This window comes from Archocentrus centrarchus, chromosome 19 (genome assembly GCF_007364275.1).
Source record: "Archocentrus centrarchus isolate MPI-CPG fArcCen1 chromosome 19, fArcCen1, whole genome shotgun sequence".
NCBI lineage: Eukaryota > Metazoa > Chordata > Actinopteri > Cichliformes > Cichlidae > Archocentrus > Archocentrus centrarchus.
The window spans coordinates 10,819,260-10,846,432 of NC_044364.1; the positions used below are offsets into that span (position 1 = coordinate 10,819,260).

General features: G+C 39.6%; 3 protein-coding genes and 1 pseudogene across 3 annotated transcripts; all 4 read left to right on the plus strand.

The window, feature by feature from the left end:
• Nucleotides 1-810: 810 nt before the first annotated feature.
• Nucleotides 811-9,636, plus strand: LOC115798214 (band 3 anion exchange protein-like; annotated as a pseudogene).
• Nucleotides 9,637-12,425: 2,789 nt separating this feature from the next.
• Nucleotides 12,426-15,069, plus strand: LOC115798755 (nucleolar transcription factor 1-B-like). Its single transcript, XM_030755708.1, has 5 exons — nucleotides 12,426-12,648; nucleotides 12,771-12,946; nucleotides 13,911-13,988; nucleotides 14,753-14,908; nucleotides 15,001-15,069. The coding sequence occupies exons 1-5, from the start codon at nucleotides 12,615-12,617 to the stop codon at nucleotides 15,067-15,069; spliced, it is 513 nt and encodes a 170-aa protein (XP_030611568.1). The 5' UTR covers nucleotides 12,426-12,614.
• Nucleotides 15,070-15,186: 117 nt separating this feature from the next.
• On the plus strand, nucleotides 15,187-19,045 carry LOC115798404 (nucleolar transcription factor 1-like). Its single transcript, XM_030755248.1, has 8 exons — nucleotides 15,187-15,284; nucleotides 15,693-15,831; nucleotides 15,947-15,988; nucleotides 16,078-16,146; nucleotides 18,004-18,065; nucleotides 18,180-18,261; nucleotides 18,822-18,877; nucleotides 18,988-19,045. Exons 2-8 carry the CDS (start codon nucleotides 15,721-15,723, stop codon nucleotides 19,043-19,045), a joined length of 480 nt encoding a protein of 159 aa, XP_030611108.1. The 5' UTR covers nucleotides 15,187-15,284; nucleotides 15,693-15,720.
• A 1,063-nt stretch (nucleotides 19,046-20,108) lies between these two features.
• On the plus strand, nucleotides 20,109-27,006 carry LOC115798332 (ataxin-7-like protein 3). The gene is made up of 9 exons (XM_030755151.1): nucleotides 20,109-20,137; nucleotides 20,704-20,750; nucleotides 20,856-20,979; nucleotides 21,113-21,245; nucleotides 21,404-21,575; nucleotides 23,060-23,160; nucleotides 23,263-23,285; nucleotides 23,435-23,480; nucleotides 26,122-27,006. The coding sequence occupies exons 3-9, from the start codon at nucleotides 20,929-20,931 to the stop codon at nucleotides 26,199-26,201; spliced, it is 606 nt and encodes a 201-aa protein (XP_030611011.1). The 5' UTR covers nucleotides 20,109-20,137; nucleotides 20,704-20,750; nucleotides 20,856-20,928; the 3' UTR covers nucleotides 26,202-27,006.
• Nucleotides 27,007-27,173: the final 167 nt, after the last annotated feature.

A 27,173-nucleotide genomic window follows, 5' to 3' on the forward strand; every position in this document is an offset into this window, starting at 1 on the left:
GCCCTCCACTTGTCAAGTTTACTCAATTTTTTTAAGGATGCACTGCACACTGTGCAAAGTTTTCAGCTTTTTGGAAATCACACTGTTGGTGCAAAAATGCTGTTTTATTCCTGTCAAATTGGATTATCTTTGCAATTTTTTGTAAATTTAGCTAAAGAAATGGGAGCAAATTATGTTTTTTTTTTTTTTTTGCAACAGGCTAGTAGTAACAAAATGCCTAAAGATACAATTTAAAATGTGTTCTTTGCTAAGGTGTCTGTTATGTGTAGTCAACACTGGTTCATCCCTTGAGTTTTATGCCTGAGTGACTCATAGGTCAGTGTTAAGTGGTTTAACAAACAAAAAAAAAGCCAGGGGAAGTATTGCTCAAGACCTTTCACACAGTACTATATCTTGGCAGAAAAATGTTCATGCACCCTGCTCTCACAGCTACCCATATAATGTTACATTTATTTCTTCAACATACAAAGAATCTACAAAAAACACTTAATGAGACACATATGTGTGCACGCAAACACACACAAGGTTGAGCAGGGGACACCAAAATGCGCTAATTTACAATTTGGCTACTTGCATTTTGTCCCTGAAAGAAAGCAGAGCCCCCACAATGTTACTTATCTACACCCCCCCATACACACACACACACACACAACACACACACACACACACACACACACACACACACACACACACACACACACACACACACATGCTGTGTATTATAAGTACACACATATACATTTTAGACAGTGTCTAGTCAGTCTAATCTTAATTCCACCCCTTTGATCTGTTCTGTTTTGTGTCTGTTACAGCTGCCTAGAACAGAAACCTCAACACTAACCCATTACAGAGTGTAAGGTAAGGGTCACACACACACACACACACACATGCTGCCTACCCACTTCAGACACTCGACGCATATTGACAGTCCAAACACCAGTGAGCAGCCAATCCTGTGTCACTATTAGCTTCCCCACTGGAAGCTAATAGCTACCCAGAGCTCTGGAGCCTGGTAGATGTTGAGGCAAGAAAACCATGTTTACCTTTTAGACACAAAGTGTCATCTGGCCATCACCTTCCCACATATTCATCCTGTTTGGTGGAGCTAAGAACGCATGCACTATAGAGCAAAGATTATAGAAACCAGAGCAGCTTCCTTTGCAATATTAAAATAAATAAATAAATCAGGCAACAAGCTGTCAAGCCTTTTTGACTTCACACAGCTGAGTGATGGTCTTAAGACTAAGTAAATCTCATTCCAGTGGCCTATCAGACAAAAAGATGATGCCTTCAGCACTGCAACGTCCAAATACACACTGTATCTTTTTTAAGTGCATGCATATCCTGAAGAGATCACCTTACTTTTACTTTATGCATTTAATATCACTACGAAGCCCAGAGCAAAGTTTGTGAATCTAGGCCGAAGAGCAATAAGCAGAAAAATGTTCTGAAGGAGATTTCAGTGTGGAACCTCAACACTGCCTCTATTGTATGTGATACAAAAATTGTTGATCTTTGTTTTGTGACTTGTTGGTGAGTCAAGCTTTGGCTGCTTGGTTGAAGTCACCATACTCAGCTTGAGTATCAGTTTGGGCCACTGGGTCTTTTACTAGCAGACATGTTAGAATTATAGACTGCTGTATGTCAGGAGCACCTATAAACTTATTCTGTGGTGCTGCTTAAACTTGTTCCCTATCATTTTAATCAGTGAAGTGCCAGACCATTTCAACAAGACACTGACATATTTACAGTGGATTGGTTCTTATTTTGGATCAGTTAGTCAACATCTTGCTGAGATGGATTTGAAATGTTATGGTTTGCAACATGATTCCTAAACCTTTTAAAGCTAAGCTAATGTCCATATATGTGCAGTGACCCTTTGCAAACTGCTATATCGCTTTTTTACCTCATTACCTCATATCCTTAATATTAGGCCTGAATATTTATTTTCAAAATGGACAGAGGTAATACACATTCATTCATGATGCAACTTTTTAAGCTGTAGTAGTCTAGGTTTCTGCACTGGAAAGCAACACCCATAATATTAACAGTGTTTTTGTTATGTCAGGAAGCGTGGACTGGCTTTATATGATTCTGCCCTTAAGAGAAAATAACACATTTTGGAATCATATGGCATGAAAAATATCTCTTTTCTCAACCTTCAAGTAAAACTCTTAGATGAAGGCAAACACACTCATGGTTATGGTTTGTTCAGAGTAATTTGGAAAAATGTAAGCAAAGTTGAAGTGTGATACAAATGAATGAGCTAATATTAATAGCCTGGAATTTTTTTTTTTAAAAAAGCAGTCCAATAAATATATTCCAAAAAAAAAAAACAATGCTAGAAAGAAGAAGCTCCTACATTTGTAGACTACTAAAGATCTAAGATTAGTGAAACCACAGTTGTAGAGTTGCAGGCCTACACCACATGCTCACATGCTATGCTTGAGGGAGGTGCGTGCAGCTCTAAGTCATCTACCTGCCCTGTCCAATATTCACTTGTTGCCTCACAAACACAAAGTATGCTTGCACCTGTCTCCTGTGCTCATGTCAGCAAGCGTGTGTTTCTCTGTGCCTTCAGAGGCGCGTGAAGCTGAAGGATCTAATGAAGGACGAGAAGCAGCAGGGCTACTGGCAGGAGAAGGGCCGATGGGTAGGCTACGAGGAGAACTTCGACCCTCAGGCACAGGTGTGGGTGCCCTCGCACATCTCCTGCCTCACCTTCAGGAGCCTCATCCAGCTCCGACGCAGCATGAGCCCAGGTCAGTGAGCAAAACAAATAAAAACACAAGCAGCATTTTAATTGGTGGAAAGTTTACTGAAGGGCTGTACTTGTATGGGATTTTAATGTGCTTACATTTTACTTGTGTAAACACAAACCCATACTATGTTACACTTCTACTACACTGTAGTATTTTAAAAGGAAAATACTTAAGTGTATACTTATCTTCCAGTTTACTAATTACTTTGAAGATCATTGCAAATATAATTAACAAATAAGCCGTTGCACTTTAAGTATTCAAACTTAGCCAACCTGATGCATGAAACTTTATTCAAATAATGAACGTCACCAAATACTTTCCCAAAATTGTGTTTTCCAAGGAGTGACCATTTTCAACTGCGAGGAGAAGACCCTGACCACCATTGCAGAGAAGATGGTCGGTGAGATGGTTAACAAGAAGGAGATCAGGTCAGGGGATCGGGAAGGAGTGCTGAACGCTCTGCTCCAAAACCGCAGGTGAGACATCACCCAGTGTTGACTCATATACAAATGACTTACATTTAGGCATTCAGCTGGCTATTATCCAAAACTCCAAGTAAAAGGCAAAGACTTCATGAGCTGGCTGAACAGAATATGTAGCTATTGTGGGGTCCAAACTATAATTATGCGTCATCACCTCTGACCAAGCTGTCTGTTCAAGTCTTTATTAAAGAACAAACGGTGGACACTGTAGTTACTGTTTTGTTTTGTGTTGCCTTTAGTGACACTATACAAAAAAAAAAATCCCTTTAAAGCCTTTAAAGGTATAGTCTGACATTTGTTGCTGAGAGTTAGATTAAAAAAAGAAACAGTCAGCTTAGATGACAAAACAAGCATAAAAGATCCTCTGTTTAGGGAGATGGCAAAGCTTGCGGTTCCAACCATACAGGGATGGGTGGCAAAGACTACATGGATATGCAGATTATCCATGGAAAACTAGGATTTTTGCTTTTTTTTTAGGGGGTATTTAAGTAATGAGTATGTTATTTATTTATAACATACTCATGTTATTTATAGATGGTTTTTTCCACCACTAATACAAACAAACAATTTTTTTTTAGATTATTTTCTTGGAAGTTGGAGTCATTAAATCAAAATTTTGAGATAACACAAAATTCTGACTTATGGATGGCAAAATATTTTATTTATTTTCAGTGGCAGAAACAATCAAGAGAAACAAGAGAATCAGGGGCTGCTAGAAGCTAGCTGTTTATTCATTTATCTGATTAAGTATTAAGTGAATTTAAACTACGGGCTTTTTAAATAAATAAAACAATATTACAACGAGGCTTCAATTAAATAAGAACATTTTGCACTTTCTGCTCTCTTGAGTAATCACCTGTTTGTTGATTGATTGCCAAGCCAGGTATATATACACATGCACTCACTGAACAGAGAACTGTCAGTGAATATTTTACTCTTCTGCCATCGCAGCCATTCGATTATGAGTCACAGAAGCGCTGACATGTTTTTCTCCTTCCAGCCAAAGATCCGACCCAGAAAGCCAAACCTTGACTGATGGGATTGACCTGGAAAAGTTTTCAGTCAAGGAAAGAGTAAGTTTTTCTGCTAATGTAATTTATTCAAGGGCTGCATGATATAGGTGCAACAATGGCAGCATGATTAAACCTGAAAATGATTTCAGAAAAGTATATTTATTATAAGTCCTGAGAAAGTCCCACTTAAATATAAAGCCTTTTTCTTTCTGCCTTCCTTTAGACTGATGAATCTGACCATGTTGAGGCCTGCATGGTGCTAGTAGGTAAGCTGCATTTTTCATGTAGCATCTGGAGGACAGTTTTCATGTAAGCATTTTCTTTTTAATAAATATATTTCTTTGACCAGGAACCTTGGAATTTCTGGAGAAGCCCACAGCTGTTTTTGTGCGTCTGAAGGAAGCAGTAGCACTTGACTCAGCACTGGAGGCCCCAGAGCCTGTACGCTTTGTCTTTCTTCTGATTGGCCCCAGCAGCAGTGACATGGACTACCATGAGACTGGCCGTGCTATGGCAGCACTAATGGCTAACAAAGTGAGTTGACTGATACATTAAACAGACAAGACATCTTAGTTATTGCAAATCAGTATTCAAGTTTTTGACCTCTGCTCTTTCAGCAGGTAAAAAGGTAGCAGTGGTGGAGATGACTTTAGAGTGATGTTAGTGAGAAGAAAGCAGCAAAGAAAAACAATGTACTTTTCTTTGATTGTTAAACTGTAGTTATGTTTAAAGAGGCAGAAAATGCTGGAAGTTGGCCAATTTTGGCCCCTGGCCAGTCATTTCAAAATACCATCAAAGTAAATTCACATTTATACGAGCTGAATTTACAATGTACAGTCAGCTGTTATGAACAGAGTTATGTGTGCATAATCTGTGGGCCTAAACTAATAAACTGCAAATCTAGGGTAGACCTAAGTCCCATAAGGAGTCGTTTGATCATTGTTGCATGCATTGGCTGCATTTCATCTGTATGATAACAATACGTTGGGTTTTCTTGATTGTGCAGGAGGTGATAGCATTTGTTGAGCAGCAAATAACCACTTTAGTTCTTTTTGCTACTATCTGCCTAAGCTCCAAGTAAAACTTCATACATGCTATTTTTCTTAGTAACAAACTGTATGTTAACAACTTTACTGTACACTAGCATGCACACTGCTTCTACTTCTTGTGAAAGAATGAGGCACTCTCTGGAGCTCAGTGAATTCCAGCGTGGTACCGTGATAGGATGCCAATCAACATCCAACATCAGTGTCTGACCTCACAAATGCACTTCTGGAAGAATGGTAAAAAGTTCCCATAAACAAACTTTGTGGAAAGCCTTCCCAGAAGAGCTGAAGTTGTTATAGCTGCCAAAGGGTGGGCTGGCATTATATTAAACCCCATGGATTAAGAATGGGATGGGTTGCAATTGAGTCCAATTTCAAGAAACTCTATAAAAGAGTCACAATTCTAAAAGAAGGAAGTTTTGTTTTGTTTTGTTTTTCCAATTTAGTGATTGTCACAACAAATAGAAGACCTGCACTTCCTAATGAAAAAAATAAAATAAGAGAATCCTGCATTCATTGGTCTTCATATCAGTTTTCACTCACTCTCTCCAAGGTGTTTAACCAGGCAGCACTTCAGGCAAAGAACGCTCGAGAACTGACTGATGCCATGGCTGACTTCATGGACTGCAGCATCGTGATCCCACCAACCGAGATCAAGAATGAAGCGATGCTCAGCTCGGTCATCAGCTTTCAGAAGAAACTGCTGCAGGACAGATCGCGCTCCTCTGATCTTCAGCGCCGGGAATCCAAAGCTCGCAGTGGTGAGCGCTATCAGACCCCAAACTTTAAATACCATTTTGCTTAACTTTTAAAAAATAAACACAGCTAAACAGATTATTTGTTTGAAAGTTTTCATCTGAAATGTCTAGTTGATTCAGCTTAGATTTCACACGTTCCCCAGATTCCATAATTTCTGGAACTCCTCCTGAAGATCCCCTTTCTCGTACGGGTCGGCCATTTGGTGGGATGATTCGAGACATAAAGAGGCGCTACCAGTACTACAAGAGTGACCTCACCGATGCTCTAAACGCCCAGGTCCTTGCTGCCATCATATTCATCTACTTTGCTGCCCTGTCTCCCGCCATCACATTTGGAGGACTCCTGGGTTTGTATGACTGTGGTCACATTTTGTACTTCTGTTGTTATTTTTGCAGATCCTGTAAATACTTTTTAATCTTTGCCTGCAGCTTATAAGGTAGACAACATGATGGGTGTTCCAGAGCTCCTCATTTCTACCAGCATTCAGGGAATTATATTCTGCTTTGTCGCTGCTCAGCCTGTCCTAGTTATTGGTTTTTCCGGTCCTTTGTTAGTGTTTGAGGAGGCCTTCTATGGAGTGAGTTTAAAAGCCTTTTTATTAACCCTACCAAACTTAAAACTTCATTATTGTCTCTTCTTTTTTTTCTTTTTTTTTTTTGATTGAGTGAATATTTTGCACCATCATTCATAATACTAAATTTAATCGTGATCATGGCAAAAATTCAATTCATTCCTTATTTCCATCATTCAGTTCTGCAAGTCCCAGGACATTGAGTATATCGTTGGGAGAGTTTGGGTCGGAGCGTGGTTGGTCATCATTGTGGTGATCATTGTAGCCTTTGAGGGCAGCTTCCTGGTTCGCTTCATTTCACGATTCACCCAGGAAATCTTCTCCATCCTCATCTCCCTCATCTTCATCTATGAAACTTTTGCCAAACTTGGGAGGGTAAACCATCTTTACTCATGACATAACTTTTTTTGCCAAATATTGTGCACGTTACTCTTATTCCACCTGACCCACTGGGTTTCAGTCATTCCTGAATAATCATCATAAAGTGTCCAAGCCCTTGTCCTGCTGAGAGACAGCGCTGCCATCGGGGAGTGATATAACCATTGAGGGGTGTAGCTCAATGCCAGGACCCAAAGGTTCCCTGCAAAGCATTGCATTTTAATGAGATAATACAATGTTGTTTGACTGATCTTTGAGTGGTTTTATTTTTGTGGCTAATAAGTATATAAGTCAAATGTCATAATAAAATGTGAAATATTTCTTTTCTATGATTAAACTGTTGCTGAGTGGTCTTCACCTACGGTCTTCCAACATTTCTTTAGATCTTCAAGGAACATCCACTGATTCTAAATTACGATCACGTGAACATGAGCGCTGAATACCCCTGGCACCCAAAGGTCGAAGAGATTGTGACATATGACAACAGTACCGGCAACAAAACTGTAACTGTCAACGTCATTAAGCCACCTTACCCCAACACAGCCCTGCTCTCTATGTGCCTCATGTTTGGCTGCTTCTTTATTGCTTACTTCCTGCGTCAGTTCAAGAACGGGACATTTCTTCCTGGAAAGGTGAGCTCACGCTCAGGATGTTTCACTCCATTTATGTTATCACGGTTACTTAAATCTAATTAGACTAAAATGAATCAAATAAAAATAAGCTAAAATTTTAGTCATGAATTTACGTTGATGTCTGAAATGTATTTTACAGGTCAGGCGCTTGATCGGTGACTTTGGTGTTCCTATTGCCATTTTCCTCATGACTCTTGTGGACTACAATATTCAGGATACATACACACAGGTTGGCCTGTGATTCTAAGCTACAAAGCCATGCTCAAAATGATTCTTTGCCCTCATAAACATGAAGCAATGATTTTGAGTAAAATGCAACAGAAAATATATAAAATCAAATGTTTATTAATCATAAGAAACCTGTGATTGTGTCTCTCATCTCTTCCTCATGCTTTAGGATGATCTCTTTTAATAGCCAGTGTAAACAAGAAGAATGAGTACATAAGACACACTTGGGCATCGGAATAGTTCTTGAAGATAGATCAAAATGTGTCCCCCTGAGACTTTAATCTAATTAAAAAGGTGACGGCTTTTATTTTTCAGAAACTAGTCGTTCCCAGCGGTCTGACAGTGTCCAACCCAGAAAAAAGAGGCTGGTTCATCAACCCTTTTGGAGAGCACAAGCCCTTCCCTGTGTGGCTGATGTTTGCTTCCTGCATCCCATCCCTGCTTGTCTTTATTCTCATCTTTCTGGAGTCTCAGATCACAACGTGAGTCATTAAATCTCAAGTAATGCCACTCACTGGCTTTTTGAACCACAGAAAATGTGGCATTTCCTGGCTTTAATGAATGTTTCCCTTCTTTATGTTTCCGACCAGTCTGATAGTGAGTAAACCTGAGAGGAAGATGGTCAAAGGCTCCGGATTTCACTTTGACTTGCTGGTTTAGTTGGCATGGGAGGGCTCGGTGCAATGTTTGGTGTGCCGTGGCTCAGTGCTGCCACTGTACGATCTGTCACACATGCCAACGCTCTCACTGTCATGAGCAAAGGACCAAAACCTGTGATAGAGAAAGTGATGGAGCAGAGAATAAGTGGCATTGTGGTGGCCTTACTTGTTGGTAGGTGTTGTCTAATCACCCAGTCATTACTGCAACAGCATGTAAAGTGAATTATGTACACTACCCTTTATCATTTACCTGAATGTATGCTTGCATCAAGGTCTGTCAGTCCTCATGGAGCCGATCCTAAAGATGATTCCCATGGCAGCTTTGTTTGGGATCTTCCTCTATATGGGAATCACGTCATTAAATGGTATTCAGCTGTGGGATCGCATGCAGCTTCTTCTCATCCCAAAGAAATATCACCCTGATGAACCCTATGCTACCAGAGTAAGCATCTCATTATTACATGATACATGAGGTCCATGGTGCTAACATAAACAAGGGAAACAGAAACCCTAAAAAGCTCCAGAGATGGCCATGACCTGGATGAACCTGAGAACTTACACATTTAGTCAAAAAAAATCATCTTATGTGTAAAACAGCTCCGAGTGACCCTCGTGTTATCACTTGAGGAAGTGCAAATGCCACAAACAGGACGTGAATGTGTGTTTAACTGATGTGTGTGTGTGTCTTGGATACAGGTAAGCACAGGTCGAATGCACCTGTACACGGCGATCCAAATTGTGTGTCTTGCACTTTTGTGGCTTGTGAAGTCCAGTCAAGTGTCCTTGGCACTTCCCTTCATTCTCATTCTCACCATCCCCCTGCGCATGTTTATGACCGGACGTCTCTTCACTCAACTGGAAATGAAATGCGTAAGCTGAACATTGTGGAATATTCAGCATTAGACAGTGTGTGGGATAATATGTATGTACGAAACTGTTCTTGTTCATGTGTTTCTGTTTCAGCTGGACGCTGACGATGCCAAAGTGACATTCGAGGAGGAGCCTGGGAAGGATGTATACTGTGAATCTCAGATGCCATTGTAGAATTTTTTTTAATGAAAGGATATTTAGTTTGTATGTGGCTTAAATTTTTACCTCTTAGCACAAAAATGCTTTAAGCATTTTTTCAAGAAAAATTAGATATAGGCTCTACCTATCTAGTGTAGCTATAGGCAACAGTAATAAATTGTAAACAGCTAAACTGTAAACTTCTGTCACTCAGGTAAATCATTTGCATTACTGAACCCAGAAATATTCTCATTTGCATATTTTTTACAAAAAGAGAATAAATGATGTATGTGCAAGATGTCAAAGAGGCACTGAGAGCTTAAAAACTGAGTGGAAATTTGTAGCTATAAAAGCCATAAGTGTATTTTTTTTCCAAGCAATTGCACAACTGAATGTAGGGAATGAAGAAACACTTAAATTATTTTTTAAAGATAAATTCTGTATGAAATATTATGTAATATACACTGCTCAAAAAAAAAAAAAATTAAAGGAGCACTTTTTAATCAGAGTATAGATTCAAAAATCAGTACGTGCCATTGCCAGAAGCTTTGCTGTGTCTCCCAGCACTGTCTCAGGAGCATGGAGGAGATTCCAGGGGACAGGCAGTTACTCTAGGAGAGCTGGACAGGGCCATAGAAGGTCTTTAACTCATCAGCAGGACGATATCTGCTCTTTTGTGCAAGGAGGAGATCCCCCACGACACCATCTGTCATCTCATTAGAAGCCTACATTGTCATGGATGCATACAAGCACATTGGAGCCATACAAACTGAGGAGTACCATTTTGATTTACAGGAATGAAATTTCAGCAAAAATAGACGAGCCCGCTGCATCGTTGTTTTTTTTTTCACTTTGATTTTCAGGGTGTTTTTGAATTCAGCCATCTGTATGTTGATAATCTCCATTTCCATCGAAAGATGTGGCATCCTTTCATTCCTAACACATTACCCAGTCCACACCAGTATAGATATCCAGCATGATTTTTTTTTCCCCCATTGAGATTTTATGTGTTTTCAAAGTTTTCCTTCAATATTTTTGAGCAGTATAAAATGACGTGTTGATGAATGATGTGTATATACTTTAGCTGGAATGATAGAAGCACTATCACTGGAAAGAAAAAAGGACAATACCAGTGAGTGTCAGTACAAGGAGAGACATAATGTTGTGTGTAACGTAATTATATTGTGTGTTCTGTTGCTTTCTTCTTGTCATATGTCTATAAATAAAAACTATCTTCTGTAAGAGCCCTTTGCTTTAATTTTGTCAGCATTGTTCCCTTTTGGTGGAGACAATTCTCCTCAGATTCTCTTATTGACTTCTAACTTTGACATATTTGCATGAATGAACAATTCGTCCATGACACCAGGAAAAGGAGGCATCACCAGGTCTCCAGGTACTGCTGGGTATCAGTGTTTACTTAGAAATCTGTTAGAGATTCGGGTTCCGTTTATTTGTGTATTAGATAGTTATAGTGGAAGGAAACAATCCCAATTCCAAAAAAATGTTGTGATGTTGTGTAAAATGTAAACAAAAACAATGCAATGATATGCAAGTCTTATAAACACACCACAGAACATAAAAAACATATCAACTGTTTAAACTGAGACCTTTACTATTTTAAAAACATATTAGCTAATTTTGAATTGATGGCAACAACATGTCTCTAAAAGTTGGAATGAAGGCAACAAAAGGCTTGAAAAGTAAGTGGTCTTGAAAGGAAACAGCTGGAGGAACATTTTACAACTAATTCGATTAGTTGTTAACAGGTCAGTGACGTGATTGGGTGCAAAAGAGCATCTTAGACGAGCAGAGTTTCTCAGAAGTAAAGATGGGCAGAGGTTCACATACCTGCAACTAAACTGCATTGTGGAAAAATTCCTGAATAATGTTCCTCAGAATAAAATTACACAGACTTTGAATGTCTCATCATCTATAATAAATAATAATTAAAAGATTTCAAAAATCTAGAGTAGTCTCTGTGTGTAAGGGATAAAGCTGAAAATCAGTATTGGATGTCTGTGATTTTCAGGGCCTCAGGCAGCACTGTATTAAAAATAGGCAAAATGAAATCACTGCATGAGCTCAGGACACTTCCAGAAATCATGGTTCTGCATTTCTGATGGTCTGGGGCGTGCATTAGTGCCTATGGAACTATCAGCTTGCACATCTGGAAAGGCGCCATCAATGCTGAAAGGTATATACAGGTTTTAGATCAACATAAAGGCCTTGCCTGTTTCAGCAAGACCGTGCTAAACAGCATACTCCAGCTATTGCTACAAGGCTTTGTAGTAGAAGAGTCCAGATGCTGAACTGGCCTGCCTGCTGTGAACTGAAAACATCTGGTGCATCACGAAACAAAAAACAAAAACAAAAACAAACAAACAAACAAAAAAAAAAAAAAAAAAAAATATATATATATATATATATATATATATATATATATATATATATATATATATATATATATATATATATAAAACAAAGCAGACCCAAGACTGTGAGCAGTTAGAATCCATGTCAGACAAGAATGGGGTAACATTACCAAAAGTAAACAAAAGTTTTTTTTTTTAGATGTGTTGCTGCCCTCATATTCAAAATGACCTTGTAAATTTTCTCAATTTAAACATTTTATATACGTCATAGATTATATAATTTTTGTACAGTATATTTATGTGTTATTTGAATTTTTTGGACCATGTGATTTCGTTATGATTGCATAATGAAAATAAAGAATCTTGATTCTTAGATTCTGATCAACAATCTGCACCAGTTGGTGGCAGTGAGGCACCAAATTTGTGCAATTCTCCTTGAAGAAGACAAAAAAGCCGTAGAAGAAGAAGAAGGTCACTTTTGATTGGTTGTTGTCGCGGTAGTTTTTTGCTTTCCAAACGTAGAGCATGTGTGTTGTATACGGTAGTGTTGTGTCTTCTGTTTCGTGGCGTTTTTGTTCGACAGCGGCAGTAAGTATATATACCGCTGCTACACAGTGTCACATGGTTTAGTTCTAACCTCTGGACAGTCTGTGTGCAGCTGTTACATCCCAAACCTGCTGAATGAAACGTGCTGTGTTTGAAAAATGAGTCACGCTGACATGGAGGCGGAAGAAGCTGGTGGGTACACACAATTGTTTTTTCCCCCCCCACTTGTGATAAACTCACAATTAAAGTGTCTTTGCGAGGGTAGTAACTCGCTAATGGCAGTTGGATTTAATGTGCTTTCTGTATATGTGCAGAATGGACCAAGGCAAACGTCCAGAAGCTTCTTGCTGCAATGAAAACCAGCATTCCAGAAAGTGAGAGAACGATCGCTTATAACCGAGGACTGAAAACTCTAGACTGGGAGAAAGTGGCTTTCCCTCCTTTTTCTCCCGAGGAATGTCAACAAAAGTGGAGAGAGATATTTCTGAAGGTGAGCACTTTGTAACTCAACGTGCTTTTAGTAGCTCAGTTTCACTTCTGTTCCTAAATATTTTTAGCATATGTTCAAATGCTCAGTTGTAGTGTTTTATATACCGGTCTTAAAAAAACAGTTAACTTAAACATTGCCTGTTTAAGTCCTAGAGCCAGACTGATCCTGGCTTTGTGGAGCTGACACTTATACTCTGCTCAAAAAGGATTAAAGGAGAACTTTGGAAACACATCAGAGGGAAAACCCAGGACCCATTGCGCCAGCATAGGGACTGATGGTGGGTCCAAGGATTTTATCCTGATACCTAATGGCAGTCAGAGTGCTGAATGATGTTAGAGGCAGGATAACATTTTCCACGGCTGCTCCAACACATGCACGTCTGTCACGTGCTCAGGGTGAACCTGCTCTCCTCTGAAAAGCACAGGGCACCAGTGCACTTGCCACTTCTGATATTCTAAGGCCAAGTGGGCAGTGAGCACAGGGCCCACAGCAGGCTGTTAGGCCCTCAGGCCACCCTCATGAATTCTGTTTCTGATTATTTAGTCAGAGACATTTACACCAGTGGCTTGCTGGAGGTCATCTTGTAGGGCTCTGGCTGTAGTCATCCTGCGCCTCCTTGCACATAGGAGCAGATTTCGGTTCTGCTGATGGGTTAAGGTCTCCTGGAATCTCCTCCATGAACTTGAGACTGTGCTGGGAGACACAGCAAAGCTTCTGGCAATGGCACATATTGATGTGCCATCCTGAGGAGTTGCACTACCTATGCAACCTCTGTAGGGTTGTATACATAGGGTCAGTGTTTATCAGCTTTCCAGCAGTGTTTCCTGGGAAGTTTGTTTTGTTTTGTTTTAAATGGTCATGGCAGCTAATTTAAGAAAATGCAAAAAAAAAAAAAAAGCCGGCTATAAAATGACAAAATATTGTTGAAAAACGATGCACTATGAATATCCTTGTTGTTGCTCAGATGCGGAAGGCTCGCAGCCTCACAGAACTTATTGTTGAAGCTGAAGAAGTCATTTCTGATCCTGTCAAGAACAAAAAGGTAAGCACAGAACAATCTGAACTTCCATACCTCTTTTTAGTGAATGGGGGAAAAAAAATGTCATGCGAGTCACTGTGTTTACTAACTCAAATCTTACTGCGAAGACGCTTTCAGTCTTAAGCAGTTGCGAGATCTGAAAGTGACCACTGGTGTGCTGCTCTTTGAGTTCTGGCGTGTGTTAATGTTATACAGGTCAGCTACTGCTCTCTCTCATCTGCTGCTGTTAGCTGGTGAAATGGTGCTTTTGACTGGTCAGCTGGTGCTCTGACTGTTGGCCAGTAAGTCGTTGTTTGGACTGTATCCTGCTGCTCTAAAGTAGACCTTCATATATGGGATGTGTTTTTGTTTTGTTTTTTTTTTTAACTAGGAAAAAATATAATAACACAATAACACTACTCTAATTCAGTATTATTGCTAGAGTGGATTCAGAGAAAAAGAAAAGGCTGCTGTCTTTTGTTCCTCTCTTTTCTGAAGAAATCCATTAATGAACTATGAAACTGGTTGGTCAAGTTTGAAATAACTACAAATTAACCAGATATGCAGATTTATTTTGTTTATTTATAATGAAGCTGCAATCAGTTTCTCTTATTGGCAGATCACAGCATACCCAGAGGCTGACCACTGAACCCCCAGCAGCTTGTGCCATTTTTTTCTCCGCATCTCTGAGTCTCTTGTGATGCTTGTCAGCTGCATGGCATTAAAGGTGCATTGCTCTGTTGGTTATAATTGCCCTCTATTGAGTATTCACTGTTCTGAAAATTCAGATCCATCCAGCGTTCCTGAAGAGACCCAGGCCCGTAACTGCCATCTATTTCTCTGAAAACTATTCCAAGCTTCAGAAGCAGCATCCAGGGATGAAAAACTCGGGTTTGATGAAGATCGCGATCAAGCAGTTCAAGAAGCTTCCAGATAAAAAGAAGGTACAGTCTGTGAGAGGCTGTCGCTACAACACTGCCTGTTCCCATCATCAGAAAAGCGCACATTTTAAGTAATGAATTATTGACTTTTTCAGGCTCCGTATGTGGATCAATTCAAGAATTCATTTAAAGAATACACTGAAAAGAAGCTGGAAATAAGGTAGAAGATAAACACACGTGCTCTACAGTGTGTACATTTGGAATTTGGCCCAGTAGGCTGCTTGTGCAAAAAAAAAAAAGAAAGTAACAGATGTTATATCTTTCAGGAAAAAATTAAAATATCCAATCGGAAGTGCAAAAAAATAAAGTTGGACCCTAAAAAGACCCCAGCTGTGGAGTTGGATAAGGATGATGATTGTCTGCCTCCCAAGCCCCCTGTGTAAGCCACACACACACTACTTGGCTTTATATTCATAGATTTTATGTTCAGTATTCTAAGTGTCTGCATTTAGTGTGTCTGATTAGTATGTTCAGTATAAAGATTTGACTGTAGGAATTACACATGGACACAGTTATAGTGTGTTGATCTGAGACTTGTTTTTTTGCTGTGCTTCTTAAACAAATATAATTTAACACAGGCTCTGCAGCAAACAGAACTTCTCGAACAAATGTGCAGTTTGTCCATAAACTTTGCTGTATAACTGCTTTTCTGGCTGCCTGTGTGGTTGTGTACCCGGAGGACTGTGTTACAGTAACTTGGATTTATATTTAACATAGTTTTAATCACATCTTGCGTCCTGTGAAGAGGCTACTGAGCAGGTTTGTTTGTTTCTGTGTATGTCTTTAGAAGTGGCTATATTTTATTCTGCAAAGAAATGTCAGAGAAGGAGGATGTCCCCAAAAAATCCTGTGTAAGCGAGTGGTCCCAAAGGTGGCGAAATTTAAGTGAAAAAGAGAGGAGAGCATACATCACACGCTGCAAAGAGGTATGAACTTGCTCATTAACTGCTGTAAAACAAAACTCTGAAATCAAGATTATCATGTCAAGTTATGTTAAAAATGTCTTGAAACAGAATTAAACATGTAGCTCATTCGTTTCAGTTGAAGAACCAGTACTCTACTAAGCTGCGTGACTATCTAAAGGTAAGTTCTAAGCCTATAGTTGCAGCATTGCTAACAAATCTCACAGGATTTGTGTGACTGTTGCTGTTATGTTGTGTTCTGTTCTTCAGGGGTTTGAAAAGGACGAGCAGCAGCAGATCCTCCATGAGAATAAACTCAAAATGCCTGTAATGCAAAAGGTGAGAAGTTCATGGCAAGTAAATGGAAAAGGAATTTGATCGAGAAGCAAACAGCAAATGTACAGACACGTGCAAAACTGCAGGTTCCTTTCAATGTAAAAAAGAAACGAGGTTAACTGAAATAAAAATGCCTTTAAAAAACTGGATGATGTGGCAGCCTCCAAAGCTTAAACATTAGATACAATATATGGACCAAAGTATTGGGCCTTACCTTTTTGAGGTCAGTGGCGTTTTCAGTCTTGTTGCCACAGGTGTGTAAAATCAAGCATCTAGCCTCGCAGTCTGCTTTTAAAAACATTTGTGAAAGAAGGGGTCGTTCTAAAGGGTGCACCAAATTCAAGTGCGGTACTGTAATAGGATGACACTGTTGCAACAAGTTTGTGAAATTTCTTCCCGCCCAGTTATTCCACGTCAGTTGTAAGTCGTCTTATTGCAAAGTGAAAGCATTTAGAAACCACGGCATCTCAGAAACAAAGTGTCAGGCCACACAAAGCTACAGAACGAGGTCCCCGAGTGCTGCGCCACAGTGCATAAAAGTTGGCAAACACGCTGCTGACTCAGTAGCTGCTGAGTTCCAAATTTTTAGCATTAACAGCATCAAAACTGCAGCTTCATGGTTTGAGTTTTTATGGCCAAGCAGCTTCTGGAGGAGTAATGTGTAGGTGGCCCAGGACTTTTGCCCATATAAGGTGAGCACTTTGTAACTCAGCGTGCTTTTAGTAGTTCAATTTCAGTTCTGTCCCTAAATATTATTTAGCAGATTTTCAAATCTTTAGTCGTAATGTTTGATATACGTCGTTTAAAAAAATAAATACGTTTTTTTTTTATTATTATTTATTATTATTATTATTAATTTAACTTCAACATTGCCTGTTTCAGTGCTAGAACCCAGACCAATCCTGGCTTTGTGGAGCTGACACTTTTTATGCACTGCTCAAAAATATAAAAAACACTTTGGAAACACATCAGATCTCAATGGGAATATCTTACACTGATCTTATACTATCTTATACTGATATACTCAGTAGCCACCAAACTGATCATGCTGAATGATGCTACAGGCAGGATAATGTTCTCCACGGCTCCTCCAGACCCTTTCACGTCTGTCACATGTGCTCAGGGTGAACCTGCTCTCATCTATGAAAAGCACAGGGCACCAGTGGTAGACCTGCCACTTCTGATATTCTAAGGCAAATGCCAGTCAGGCTCCATGGTGCCAGGCAGTGAACATAGAGCAATCTCCTCCATGTGCTTGATACTGTGCTGGGAGACACGGCAGATGTTCTGGCAGTGGCACATATTGATGTGTCATCTTGGAGGAGTTGGACTACCTTTGCAACCTCTATAGGGTCCAGGTATCTCCTCATGCTGCCAGTAGTGACCGAAGCAGCTGGTATTGATTAATGATCCCTTCTGCTACTTAACTGACCAGATCAATATCCCTGATTGATGCTGTACTCTGATTATAAAGTGTTCCTTTTACTTTTTGAGCAGTATATTTAGTAAGTAACTGCAGGCCTTCCAGTGGCCACCTGAGATTGGAGTATGAAATTATCTGACTATTAGTATGGCTTGGTTAACAGTCAGCACTGCTGCCTCACAGCAAGAATATTCCCAGATCGAACCCACAGCAGGGTGGAGTAATAAGACTGTGCCAACACTTTGGCACATGTTAATAGAACATACATTTTTCTTTAATGCTCAGTTGACGAATTGAATATAAATTTTGGAGAATTTTAATTTGTTTACTTTTTAGCTATCTGTTGTTGTCTTTTAATATCTTTTTGTTTCTAACTTTTCAGTCATGTAAAGATCAATTCTGTGGCATTGAAACATGTGTTTGTCATAAATCTGCAGATTTCCAATAAAACATACAAGGAATTACTACCTGGCGAGCCCAAGAAGGCCATCCCACGTGAGTATAACCATCAAATGTCTGCACCTTGAGGATTCATTTAACTCACAGTAAATCAAAGGTCAAAGTTGTTTTTTTGTTTTTTTTCCTTTTTTTTTTCTTTTCTTCTTTTATCCAGTTGTGCTTATTTAAGTTTCTGGCAAGAACAAATGGAACTTCTGAAAGAGGAGATCCCAAATGTACGAAACCGCTTTGCTGTGGTCAGCAAAATGTGCACAAACTCTCCATGAAAAAGAAGGAACAGTACAAATTAAAAATACAGGAAAATCTGAAAAATACTCCATGGAGCTGACGGAGTGGTTTGAGGTAGTAAATATTTATTCATATGCTTTTTGTTTGTTTGTTTGTTTTTTAGTTTCAGATCCAAATTAAAATTTTCAACCTATTTTTTTTTTTTTTCTTAAAGATGCTGACAGCAGATGAGCAGGAGGACTATCGGAAATGTAACCATCATGTGGGTACTTCAAAATTAAATTTCCTTTTTTTTTTTTTTTTCCTCTCTCTCTAATAAGATTTGTCATTCATTAAAATACCTGTTCTTGCAGAAATTGCAATTTCTGGATCAGATGCATGTGGAAGTTTTATGACAGGGAAGAACTATATTTGAAACAACCATCAGTAAGTCTGAATATTTATACAAGCATAATCACGATAAATGCAGTTCAGTTATTCACAGGGTTTACTTATGACTCAGATTTTCACATAATGCTAGAATGATAGTTTTTTTTTTTTTTAAGTTCAAATTTCTTTTGTCACACAGGACTCAGAGGATGAAGCCACTGATAACAGCAGCATAGTGATGATGAAGACAAGAACGTACTGGATTTGAATGAGGTTTGTAAACCATTAGACTAGTTTACTTTATGTTCCTTATTAAATATTAATGCTGCCCATCTAAATATGAACTATTAACTGTTGATCTACAGGAGGGATGATGAGGAGGAAGAGGAAGAAGATGATGTCATGTTTGAGATGTATTTGTGATTCAAATGCACAGTTGAAAGAAAGGCACACATCAGTTTCAGAGGTGATTCTGAATTTGAAGAGATGCAGAAGTCCTCCAGCAGGTGATTTTTTTTTAAATAGCCCAGTCAATGTTGGCCATGCCAGCTGGGTTGTACATCTTTATGTACAATCCTTCAGGATGACAAAACCCTCACAATCTCGGATTAGTTACCATGTAACTGCTGCTTGATTCTAATAAGCAGCACTCTCACAATGTGTGTTCTGTTTGAATGCTGTTCATACTGCACACATCTGATTGTTGCAGGTGATATGATTAATATATCGACTGTACCCATATTTTGCTATTTTTCTACTGTGATCATTAGCATGCATGCATCCCAACAGTACTTCTTTTGCTTTAAAATTTGAGCCATATCTGACAGTTTTTAGCCAATTATGGCATACACACTTCATATTGTCATGTCACTTTGTATTTTAACCTGTGTGAAATTGAAAAATAATGAATGAAAAAAACTAGCAAAAAATAAAGAGGCTACTACTCTGTTTCGCAGTGTATATTGCGTTTAACAGGCTTACCTTCATCTTCCCTTCACATACATGGGGTAAAAGCCAGACTTTGGAAGAAGTGCATGTCCTGCAGAGCCAGTCAAATGTGGGACAGGAGGGCAAGGAATAAAAACTAACCATGACTAGAAGATTTACTGTCAATAAGGCTTTCTGATTTTACATGTACTTAAGATACAGTGATGTGATTTAATGGATTTCTTATGGTTTGTTTTTAACCAGCATTTTCTATTGTCACAGACGTTTTACACGTTTCCAATAAATACGCCGAAGCCCGTTTAAATATTGTGTTTTAATCTTGATTGCAACTTCCAAGTAACTGGGCTCAAACCTGTGGTTGGGGGAAGTGAAATAAACAGGACAGAGTAACCCTAAGAAAGCAGCGTGGGGAAGCACACAGTCACATGCTGCTGTGGGAGGTAAACACTCAGTCGAAGTTGGTTTAGCAGAGCAGCAGAGGAAGCGCTCGCTCGTGCGAACTCGTGTAGCGATCGATTGCTACTGCCTGATCTCTGTGCTGTTAAAGATGGGTGCCTACCGAAACAGGTAAATAACACAATTAGAAGTATTTGCAGGGCTGAGATTGCTTTATTCTTCGTCAGTGGGCTTTATACGGGTTACGGGCGTCGTTTATTTCCCCCACCCTTTCTCACTCGGTGTTTGTACGGGGAGTTGAGAGGCGGACAGCCGCAGTGCAGCAGCAGTGTTGGGGTTCGGGGAAGAACCTCGCTGCACTCAGATGTTTCTTCAGCAGCAAAGACAAAAAAAAAAAAAAACAGCCTGTCACAAATAAACGTGTTAAGAGTTTCTAATTAATGTGGACACATTTAGCGTGTTTGGCTAGTATGTGTGTGCCGTTGAGCAGGAGGGGTTCGTGGGTACGATACCGCCTCTCCTATAACCTCTTGGCATTTTCAATTCCTTCAGCAAGCACAGCCTATTCACAGCCACGCTCTTTGTTTTCTTCAGCAAGGTTGGGGCTAAGCTGCTTTGATTAGATGATAATGCTCGGAGCAGCACTGTAGCGTCATGTTTTAGTTGGTCTGCCGTTTTCTTGAGTTGTTGTTTCAGTGCTAGTTGTTCCAAGTTATTGTGATTTGCACTATTCGCAGGTTTTAAACGTGGGAAGGAACTCCCTGGCAGTGTTTAACGTGCAGTTGTAAGTACACGCATCTCATCCCGGGCGTCAAATGTTGGCCACAGACTGATTTGCATTCATTGTTTGCCACACCGTGTTACTAACTGTGTATCCCTCCCGCTGCAGCCCTGTTTTGGCCAATGCTTGCTGCGCTACAGCATGACCACAGCAGTGTCTGCTCATCTGGTAGTTCTGGCAAATGAAAATGGAGGAGGTTTCAATGTCCAGCCTGGACAACAGCAAGCTGGAGGTACGGTGGAGCAGGACCACGGTGTGATGGTGCTTCTGGTAGACTTGGAAATGCAAATTATATGCGCAGACACACATGGCTGAATTACTTGATACAAGAAGACAACGCTGTGGGTCTTTCTCTTCCCTGATAGGCCCTAGCGCAGGACATCCTGTCTGACCTGGTGGAGGATGCGTGCCTGGGTCTTTGCTTTGAGGTCCACCGGGCTGTAAAGCAGGGCTATTTTTTCCTGGATGACACGGACCAAGAAAGTATGAGGGATTTTGGTGAGCACAGACTCCTTTTTTTCATTTTTCTCCTTCCTTCAAATAAAGCTGAGTTGTTTCTTCAGTCAAGCCAGTATATACCAGAGAGTAATGGATTCAGGCAATTTAAACATCATGCCATTAAAATATAAAAGAACTGCCTTAATTTCAACTTTCAGAAATTGTGGACCAGCCAGGACTGGATGTGTTTGGCCAGGTGTACAACCAGTGGAAAAACAAGGAGTGTGTATGTCCCAACTGTAGCCGGAGCATCGCTGCCTCACGCTTTGCTCCACACCTGGAGAAATGTCTGGGGATGGGACGTAACAGCAGCCGCATAGCCAACCGCAGGTATGAGAGTAAAGCAGACAGTTACCTCACCACAGCTGATTAGAGACTCAGTCTGAGTGGAAGCTGGTGTAGTCTCAAATGTTTTCAGTATGTTGGACTTTACATCTTCATTATTCTCTTATGAATCTGAAAACCAAGAAAGGTGTTTTTGAGTCTGGCTTTCAAGGAGCAGACTTCTCATCATTTTTTTTTTTAAAGTGATCTGAGCAATAGTTCATACATTAATTCATTTAAAAGTCCAGGCTTTCTGAAGGGCTTTCAAAGAATTTTCTTTGGACATTGTCTGCTTTTTCACTCATTTTCAGATCAGTCCCTGAACCTGACTATTTTCAGAAGATGTTTTTGTTTGTTTTGCTGTCTTCGTGTTGTCTTCACTTAACACTGACCAATGAAACATTCAAACATAAAAAAAGGCACCTACTCAAGGGATGAACCAGTGTCATGTCTACACATAACAGACAAAAAAAAAACAACCCACTGAATTTTATCTTTAGACACTTTGTTACTAGCAGCCTGTTGCAAAAACAAACACATAATTTTTTCAAGTTTATTTAGTTGAATCTAAAAAAATGCAAACGATAACACATTTTGACAGACATAAAATAGTATTTTTTTTTTAATCAACAAGGTTATTCCCAAAGAACTATGAGAGGAAAAATTGTCATATCTTGGCGTGGTGTGCAGTGTTTCCTCACAAAATTTGAGGAAACCTGACAAGTGCATGACAAAAGAAGAAGTGGCAGATCTTAAAAAACAAAAACTATCTACAGCAGATGAACAATATCCGAGAGTCATGTCCTTAAGAAATAGGAGGAAATCCAGAACTGATCTGACACAGAACCTGAGAGGGTCATCTGGCCCTACTACTGTTCTACTGTTTTCTGAAGCCTCATCAGAAATGGTCTCAGTGGAAAAACACACGGTGGAAAACGATCAGTCACAGATTGGCCTTCCCAGAACCCGGACCTCAATATTATTGAAGCAGTGTGGGATCATCATGACAGAGACCAGAACAAAAGGCAGCCAACATCCAAAGAAGAGCTTTGAATGTCCTTCAAGAAGCCTGGAGAACTATTACTGAAGACTACTTAATAGAATTACAAGAAAGTCTAAGAGAGTTCAGGCTGTGCCGAAGAATAATATTGACTTTTAAGCTAATTAGAATTGTTCAGGCTCTGTTTTTGCTTTATATGCTGCATTTCCATGTATGTTTGCATGTTTCAGTTAATCGTTGCACCTATTTCCCATTTTCCTATAACAAAAGTACAAAAGCACAGTACTGTATATAAACTAAATATACTGTAGGTGTTATGCTGCCTAAGAAAAATGAGTGAATGATGATAATCTTTTGCAATCACTTAGCTGCGGAAACAGAAATCAGTTTCAGCTTGGAATAGGTTTGTTTCATAATCAGACTGTTATTTGCAATGAGTAATGCCCACTCAGTGTGTGTGTGTCATGCTTTGCTCATTCCTCTTTTACAGAATAGTCACTGGTAATAACGCCAACAACAAGTCAGAGAGCGACCAAGAAGATAATGACGACGTCAACGATAACGATTGGTCTTATGGGGCAGAAAAGAAAGGTGACATTCTCGTAGGCCTAGGTTGCACATGTGTGAAATTTCAGTGTGACAAATATTTGTTAAATATGGCTTAAAACTAAAAAAAAAATCTTTCTTTTACAGCCAAGAAAAGGAAATCTGATAAGGTACTTTTGTTTTTAGCTGGCCTTATACTTCGATTAAATAATTATGTTGGGGATCACTGTTTTACTATCCCCAGCATTCTTCAGTTTATAAAAACACGTGGTACTCATTTGTCCACTCAGACATAAAATATTTTGTCTTTCCACCTCAGAATCCAAACTCGCCAAGAAGATCCAAATCATTCAAGCATAAGAACAGTAAGTGAAAACAAGCTTTCAAACTCCTGCTTGAGCACGTCTGTTTTTCATACTTGGCGTCTGTATGTAATCAAATACTTTAAAGTTACAGTGTGTAAAAATTTCACAGCTCGACGTTAGTAGATTGCAGTCTGTTTTCTTACCCCTCCCAGTTCAAGTGCATAATCCAGCTGTGGTGGCTGCTGTAGGACAAACATCTTAAGTCAGCCAAGAGAGAGCAAAAACATTAAATCTAGACTGTATCTCATAATGGCTGTGGCCGGCATGTGTGTTTCTACTACTGTTTGGACCGGATCCGGGTCCTCCCTGGAGGTTTTCCCTATCTGGGTATGCTGTCAGTCCACTGTTCACCTCAGCTGTCAATGCCAGGTGAGAAGTGCCCGCCTTTATTTATGGAAGATGCTGTAAAACTTTGTGAAAGGAGTCCGATATAGGTCGGTGAGTCAGTGAAGCTCACTTCTGACGGATGACAGCGATACTGAGAGGAGTTGATGAGGATATGCTGAACTTTCTGTCTGCAAGCACTGCTGTTAGCTGCTGTTCGCATACTGTTAGCTTATAACCAGCTGCTGTTGTTGGTTAGCCCGGCTCTCATCAGCTGTCTCTGGACAGCTGATGAGAGTTGCATGTCTAATCTGCTGACAATAAGTAATAGCGACAGTATCGGGGATAAATAAGCATGTTTGTGCATATTTTCATTCGTTAGAGCCCGGACATCAGTTCAGGTGATGAGGCTTGAGGTCAGGTGGAAGAGGGTGACATGTTATTAAGATGCTGGTCGTGTTGGCTCTTTCCATCGTGTTTTCACTTCTTTGGTGAAATGCACCCATTCTCAGATGATAAAACAAATAGATGTGATCATTTATGTCTTGAGTCTAAAGGTGCAGGCATGAATTTAAATGTCCGTCCACAGGAGGCAAACACCTACAACTTCTCTTCTACCTTTGGTGTACTGCGTATGTGGCCGGTCTCTACCCACATACTTAAAACACGATTAGTCAGAAGAGAGATGTCCTTCCCAGCCACTATATTCAAATATGGTGGGGGAACATGGTGGCTTCCACAAACCGGTGCCCCCTCCTATGTATTTGTAATGGATTAATTATTAGTTTAATCACTTTGTTTTTAAGACATAATTACTCTATAATCAATGTAAATTTATGAGTACAGTATTTTTTTCTGTTAAATAACCCCCTAAGATTACTGACTGTATCATTTGTAAGGAGATCTTAAAACACAACACAGTTCTGTTACATTTTATTGAAAAATCTGAATCTCCCAATTTAAACATTCGGAGCGACCTGCTGTAGTGACACTGGACGAGTAAGGGAGCAACCAAAATTAGCTTCTTCTAACCGTCAGTCACATCCATATAGCTGTGATATCTATCTGTGAGCATCTGCTTGGATTCAACAACATGCTGGTAACATTGCAGTCCATATTGACTTGACAGCATCACACAAGTGCTGCAGATTTCTCAGCTGCACATCCATGATGGGAACCTCCCGTTCCACCACATCCCAAAGGTGCTGTATTGGATTGAGATCTGGTGACTGTGGAGGCCATTTGAGTACAGTGAACTCACTGTTATGGTAAAGTAACCAGGTTGAGATGATGTGAGCTTTGTGACTTCATGTGTTATCCTGCTGGAAGCAGTCATCAGAAAATGGGTACACTGTGGTCATAAGGGATGGACATGGTCAGCAACAGTACTCAGGTAGGCTGCGGCATTTAAACAATGCTCAGTTGGTACTAAGGGGCCCAGGGTGTGCCAAGAAAATATTCCACACACCATTCCACTGCTACCAGCAACCTGAACCATTGATACAAGCAGGATAGATCCATGCTTTCACTTTTACACCAAATTCTGACCTTACCGTATAAATGTCACTCATCTGACCAGGCAACGTATTCCCAACCTTCTCTTGTCCATTTTTGATGAGCCTGTGTGAATTGTAGCCTCAGTTTCCTGTTCTTAGCTGACAGAAGTGGCAACCAATGTGGTTTACTGCTGCCACCCATCTCCTTCAAGGTTTGACATGTGCTCAGAGATACTTTTCTGTATACCTTGGTTGTATGAAGTGGTTATTTGAGTTACTTTTGCCTTCTTGTCAGCTCTTTAACAGTCTTACCATTCTCCTCTGCTGTCCGGTATCAACAAGGCATTTTCAACCAGAGAACTGCTGCTCACTAGATTTTTTTTTTTTTTTTTTTTTTTTTTCTCTGTAAACCCCGGAGATGGTTGTGGGAAAATCCCAGTAGATAAGCAGTGTCTAAAATAGTCACACCAGCCTGTCTGGCACCAACAACCATGTTACATTCAGAGTCACTTAAATGGCCTTTCTTCCCCAATCTGATGCTCAGTTTGAGCTTCATTAAGCCGCCTTGTCTCATGTCTACATGCCTAAGTGCACAGAGTTCTGCTGATTAGAGAACTGCATTAATGAGCAGTTGACGAGGAGCACCAAATAAAGTGGCTGAGTGCATATTTTTGTAGTTTAAACATACTATATACTCAGATTTTGCTTAGAATCAATAGTAGTTTGGTAATTGAGACACTGAATAATAATGAAACAAGCAGTAATTTAAATCAGTGTGTGTTTGGATTGAAGGATAAATAAATTGCCCATTATTCCCCTAGGCATGATGGGTCCTAGACGTCGTATGGACAACCAGGAGAGCCCACGCATGCTGATGAAAGACGAGGCATTCTCACAATAACGCAAATGCACATTCTCTTACCATTGTGTGTGAACATGCACACAGAGGCACGCTCACGGGACGACCAACAACACTTCACCTTTGGTTCTTCATGTTGTGAAATGAATGGACGTTGATGTTACACCTTTGTGGTGTTTGCTGCTCTGCAGAAGCAGTCCAGAACTCCCACCTTATACTTGACAGATTTATTTTTATTCAGAAAATCATTGTACCAACACTTGTTTGTTTTTTTGTTTTTTCTTTAGTTAATTATCAGTTGAAAATGATGAATATCACCAAATATGATTTTCGCTGCACAGATGTAAACTATGTTGTACTTCATTCAGTATTTTCCTTTTCCTAAAATACAGAAATGATTAGACATTAATGTCCTTATATTACCTCACATTTTAAAATCTCATTCTTTAAAAAAAAAAATAATAATGTCAAAGACAATCATTGCTAATGGTTTGTCTTTTGTTTTCACCTTCACTCTCAGACTGAGTTCTCAAACAGAATTACAACACAAGCATCGCTGTCGTTCACCTGTGGAAACTTGTTTCAAAATGTTCAGTATATGAACCCCCTAAATGTAGAAGCAGGTATTTGCTGCAGAAAGCAGGTTTCTTCATTTATGTTTCATTTTTGGTGGATAGATTTGTTTTCTAGCATTCGAATATGTCTTTGTATCATGTGTTTACATTGTAAAGGGTTACTTAAGTCCTTGGTGTGTGATGTGATAGTGTAAATATTCTAATAGTTGAATTGCTGCTATCATGGCTCAGTTTGTTTCATCTGTCTAGCATAATAAATGATTTGTTATCTGTCCTGTGGTTTCATACTCATTTTAACAATTAACAGAAATGGTATAAAACAGCAACTAAGTAGAGAGAAACAGAGACTAACTGACCAACAGGGGATGCTGTTGATCAAATGATGCTTAACCTACTGGATGTAACATTAAATGTTGCCTTTGTTAGTGTGGTTGCAGGT